The 5,368-nt window shown below is 41.9% G+C and overlaps 1 protein-coding gene across 1 annotated transcript in view; it reads right to left on the bottom strand.

Annotated features, from left to right (window-relative positions):
- LOC112153606 (synaptopodin 2-like protein) overlaps positions 1-2,502 on the bottom strand; it is a gene marked incomplete at its 5' end in the record, with an annotated part of 6,046 nt that extends 3,544 nt beyond the window's left edge. Inside the window, 1 exon segment of the mRNA XM_024283953.2 lies at positions 907-2,502. Coding sequence (XP_024139721.1) covers positions 907-2,502 — 1,596 coding nt within the window.
- Between the last annotated feature and the right edge of the window lie 2,866 nt (positions 2,503-5,368).

Below are 5,368 nucleotides of genomic sequence, written 5' to 3'. Positions count from 1 at the left end.
GAAAATAATTGTTTTTGATTTCTTATGTGCCGTGCTGCTTTTATAGACTGGACACTGGATATGCTTTAACCAAAGCAAGACTTGAAATTTTAAGGTTGCCAAGTTCTGAACTTTGCACAAGAATATTACATTGTGTTTGCATATCACTCTGAGTTTAAGACATTTTATCTGACCTTAAAGTAAAAAGGATATAGCCTGCTCCTAAGTTAATGCTCCTCATACTTCACTCTGACCAATAGAATAAATGTAATCAGTTTTGCAACACCACCTAAACCAAAATATAGTAAAGTAAATTGTGATTTATTTATGTTTTTGATGATAGGTCACATTTTTCTGAGCAGCTTGGAGTGCAGATCAACTGACTAAAATAGTGTGGATGCCTTTGAGTCAATGTTGACAGCAGCAGATGAGTTGAAAGTGAAACCCAGATGCCACCAGGTGGTCAAATTACAACACAAATTGTTATGAATAATAACCAGAGGAAAATGCAGAGGGGATGCCAATAATAGTCCCCATTGTAATTTATTTAACAGTTGTTATTAATTACGGAAAATTTCTGTTAGGGTAAATGAACAGCTGTGTTTTTCTCTGGTTGATGTTTTTTTCCTGGACTAGAATATAACTTTTATATATTGATGAGTCTTGCAAGTCTGATTAACGATTACCTTTTAACGGGGGAACATTTGAATGAAGTATTTGAAAAAATCATCTGCAAAAGTCCCCAATGACTGACTGAATTTTTCAGATAGATCACCTGAAGAAACCTTACAAAAAGAGTAAGTTTGTGCTTGAATAAAGTGCAGTTGTAATCACTCTTAAATGAGCTTTAGTTAACCTCATGTTTAAGTTGCAAACATTTTTAGTCTCTAACATTTTCTAAAAGGAGAATCGAGAGGGTTTCCACACCTGGGGTGTAATTCCTGCCTTCTTGGCAGAAAATGTTGGCCTTGGTGCCTGCACAGCTGACTGTGAAGATGATGCTTTCTCTGGGGAAGTGGGGGACATAGGAGAACTGATCCTCTGAGTTCCAAAATCTGGATTTGATGCATGCTCTGGCCCCTTTTGGGGTCTAAAAGGCAGCTGAGCGGATTTCACCGGGATTGTGAAGTGAGTGGGAGAAGGACTTGGCAGAGAAGTTTGTCTGGAGAGAGCATGGCCGGTGACCAGGTTGTTGGCCCGTGGAGCTCCTCTAGGTAGAGTACTAACTGGATCCTTTACGGGATTGAAGGTGAATAAGGAAGAGTTCAGCTGGTAAGGCCGGTGCCTTGATAGGTCCATTTCAATCTTGGAGCAACCGTTTTCCAACGGAGGTGGTTCTGGAACTGGTTCTGGTGCAACCGCCTTTGGCTTTGGTTTTTGTCTGACTGCTTGTTGCGCCTTCATATTCTGTGAAAGCTGAACACTAATGTCAGAGTTTTTAGCAATGGCTTTGACCCTTCCAGGCATGTTTGATGGGTACACCCAAGATGGTGGAAGGGACATCGTTGGAGATGGAGACCTCATTTGTCCTGCCTTCTGATTCTCGATAATGTATTTCTCCATCCTGGACTGACGTTTTGCGAACAGCTCTGCCCCTTTCCCTGACACATTGGTTAGGGTCTGCTCAGGCTGGTGCTCCACCCTCGGTCGGGTCCTTGAGCTCTTCAGACAGGAGGCCCACTCTGGAGCTTTTGCTCCTTTTGCTTTGTCCTCTTCTTTGGAAAGGAAGTTGGAAGCTTCTGCTCCCAGAGCCAACAGCTCTTCTTCAGATGCTGGCTCGGGCACAGATCTGTTTCCGTGCTTCTTCCTTTCATCCACCCCCTGCACCAGGGAGAGGAGCTCTGGGTTTGGAGCTACCACTGGCTTCTCTTTGAATGTGAACATTGTCTTCTTAGTTGCTCTCCTGGCAGCACTGTCTTCAAGTATTCCTGTTTTTATCTGTGTAATTTGCTTTCTCTCTCCAGCTGAAACTGGAACAAAGGTGGATGGCTTTGGGGCAGTAGGGGGGGCACAATGGGACACAGGTGGGTACTGAGAAACAGGTACAGGTGAGGAACATGACATGGTTGGAGACAATGGAGGTGGACTTGAGTAAAAAGATGGCTGAGATTGTTTGGTGAACATTGGCAGAGGAGGTGTGGGATATGTCGGAGCTGGGGGCAGTGGGGAGTACTCAGGGGCAACGGATGCAGGGAGAGGAGGAGTGGAATAAGATGGAGGAGAAGGGATGTCCATGATGGGGCTCTTTACCTCATGAGTTGGAGTGGGAGAGAAAAATGGTCTGGCAGTTCTATTGATGATGGAGGTTGCATGCTTGGATGAGGTTAAAGGCATCATCTCAGGTTCAGAGGTGCTGTAACAACCATTAGGAAGCTTTCCAGGTCCTACCGGAACAGAGTGGCTCGGATTTGCCCCTGCTTCCTTTCCAGCATTTCCAACAACCACTGGAGACATCCTCTGCTTGATATTCTCCAGTTCTTCTTCAATCTCATCTCTTGCCTCCTCTTCTTCCTCCTGCTCCTCCTTGACAGGGAGAAAATGTCTCTCCTGGATAACACTGGTACCCATGTCTTCTTCTTTGGGAAAATCCTTAGCCTGATCATCCATGATATCACCTACAGAGTGTTCACTTATAGTCGGTGATGAGAGAGGTTTGAAATTCTTGCAGCTTTGCCCTTCTTTGTCCTCAGAACTCTTCTCTGCCCATGTCAATTTGTTGGTGGAGGGTTTGTTTCTCCCATCTTTTTCCTGCTCGGTGCCCCGTCCACAGCTTTCAAGCGTGAAAGCGTTCACTCTTTGCTTGCGCCGGTTGAAGAGCTGCACTCCCCTGGAGCAGGAGCCCGAGTTGGAAGGGATGGTAAGTTGAGCGGCGATGATGTGGCTCCTCACGCGCGCCTCCCTTAACTCCTTCTCAGAAAGGCTGGCACTCCTGGATAGATCTGAACAGATCAAGATAGATAGAAAGGAAGATGGTGAGATTACTCCATAAGATATTCTGTCAGATAATCTTTTGATATAAATTCAAAGAGTTCCCAGTGGTCTTTTAATTCCCACCATCTATCTGTTCACACACTCTCCTGCTAGCTTACAGCCCTTCACAACCTTACTGGTTGCAACAAAAATTGCAAGCAATATCAGAGCTATCCTGTTGTACAGTTTTGAGTAAGATGCCAGCTTGGACAAGGAAAACAAAAATGTCCATGGATTTGTTTACAAGTAAATGCATGAGAATAGCTTCTGTCACTGCTACAAGTTTTTTTCCCATTTTTACATCTGCTCCTCATTCACAAGGATTTAAATAAACAAATACTCAGATATACAATTTTAAGCTTAATTTTTTTTTTTTTATGTATGCCTTCCATCATCATAAAAAAGTCACAAGAACTTGTTAAAAACACCCAAAACTGGAGTAGGAGTAGGTCTTTAAACAGATTAGTTTGATTAATGACACAGATTGTTGGCAAACATTTAGGTATAATTAATCAAAGTGTTTGTATGCGAACCTACCAAAAGGCAGAAGGTCCAACTTTTAAACAACATTTAAGTTCTCTCTTTAAAAACAAATCATCACTCATGTTTTTAAGTTGTGGTTTTTCTGTAATTTTTTTTAGATTACCAAGAAAATATGTTTTTTTAGGATATTTTTCTTTGCAGACAATAACCAGACTAAGAAATACTTTAAAAAAATGCAGTCACATATTATTGAAAAAGGGAACTTTTAGGTAAGTGTCCACTAGAGAATAAAAAGTTGCTGACCACAGTTCTCTTACAACACTAAATAATAGAAATCATGAGGCAAAACTTTCTCGTGTTGAAACTGACAGTTTGTTATCAAAGCCCAAGAGCCCCTCTTCCAGGCAGTGGAATTATTTCCTCTGCCATTTTCACTGATCCCTCCCTGAGCATTCCTGCACCACTGAGAAAACTCCCCGCCTGCGCTTCCAGCATGCCTTTGGTTTCTGTCTGTAGCTAATTTGTGCGATACTGCAGTTTAAACCTTTTATAGACCACTTTTACAACCAACAGACCCCTGAAAAAATGGCATTCTATAACTGCTGTCTATAAACCAACCATACAATCTAGAGTTTCCATCTTAAAAGGAGTAACTACTTCAAACTTCAAAGCTGCATCAACTGCTTTTTTTATCCTGTTTTACCCAAAACAAAGTCAAAAAGTTGTCATAGTGACACATATGGTGGATAAATAGTGTGAGTCATGGTCACTTGAAAATGATGTACTTTCCAGAACTTTTCTCTGGCACAGGATTCATAACTTAAATAAGCAACCTTGATTATTACTTAACACTTCAACAATTAAAAGCAGAAATTCATTATTAGCAAAAATCTTGATGTTGATTTACGATTTAAGGATTATTGGTCGAATAAGAAAGAAATGTTTTGATTTGTGTCAACATATTTTGTTATTTAAGTCCATAACAATGTATTAGAGTTCCAAAAAACATTACACAAATAAAAATATTGGAGATATTTCTGTTTCTTTAAAAAAAAAAAAACTTTCCTTCAAAATTCATTTCTAGACATTTTCCCCCCCACAAGAAATATATATATTTCTCATATTATGGCAAAAAAATACAACACATAAATCCTTTTAAACAATAAAATGTCAGTATAAATCTATTAACAAACAATTTTGGTTGAATGAGTAAAAGTGAAGCGTAGTCTTAACTTTAACACCATCAAGATATTCACATCTCCCTCTCACAATTCCTCTCACAATAAAAAAGTCCCCGGGGAGTTTTCATGTATGTCACATGTGAGTAGCATGTTGCTTCTCTCCCAAACATCCTCAGAACCTCTCTGAAACGCCGCTTTTCATCCTGTACCCTCTCCTTACCTTTTTTTAATGTCAAAACTCAGACATCCGCTGTGTCGCAGTACTCCACCAGAGTTTTCACTTTGCGTCTGAGAGCTTCACACCCCCCTCTCTGGAGTCAGACGCGGGCTCACATTTCTTTTTCTCCGTAGTCCATCAGCACACAGACTGGGAGGGAGAGTGGGGAGGAGGGGTCTATAGCTGGAGGCTGTGCCGCCTCTCACTCAGCCTCCAACTTTGTATTTCAAATGTGCACCATTGGTAATAATTAAAGCAGAGACGCCAGCGAGAATAACAGCTTCTGCTGACAGAGTATTGACGCAGCAGCAGCTGCAGCTGCGCAGACACCGTGTTTTGACAGTACCGGAGACCAGTCAATGGTGAGTCTTGAGCAGCTTATCTCTGCAATGTCCTGTGATGGCAGGGGAGCGTCTGACATTTGGTGCAATCTTTGAAGTGCAACCCAGAGATACTCACACTTATGTTTACATGGATTAGACCACTGACCTCCGGAGCTCCAGCACCTGACCCCCGCTGCCCTCCACGTCAGTCGGGA

Source organism: Oryzias melastigma, linkage group LG10 (genome assembly GCF_002922805.2).
Source record: "Oryzias melastigma strain HK-1 linkage group LG10, ASM292280v2, whole genome shotgun sequence".
NCBI classification, from domain to species: Eukaryota; Metazoa; Chordata; class Actinopteri; order Beloniformes; family Adrianichthyidae; genus Oryzias; species Oryzias melastigma.
Note: the sequence above shows the minus strand (reverse complement) of the source record. Positions and strands in the feature narration are given on the sequence as shown.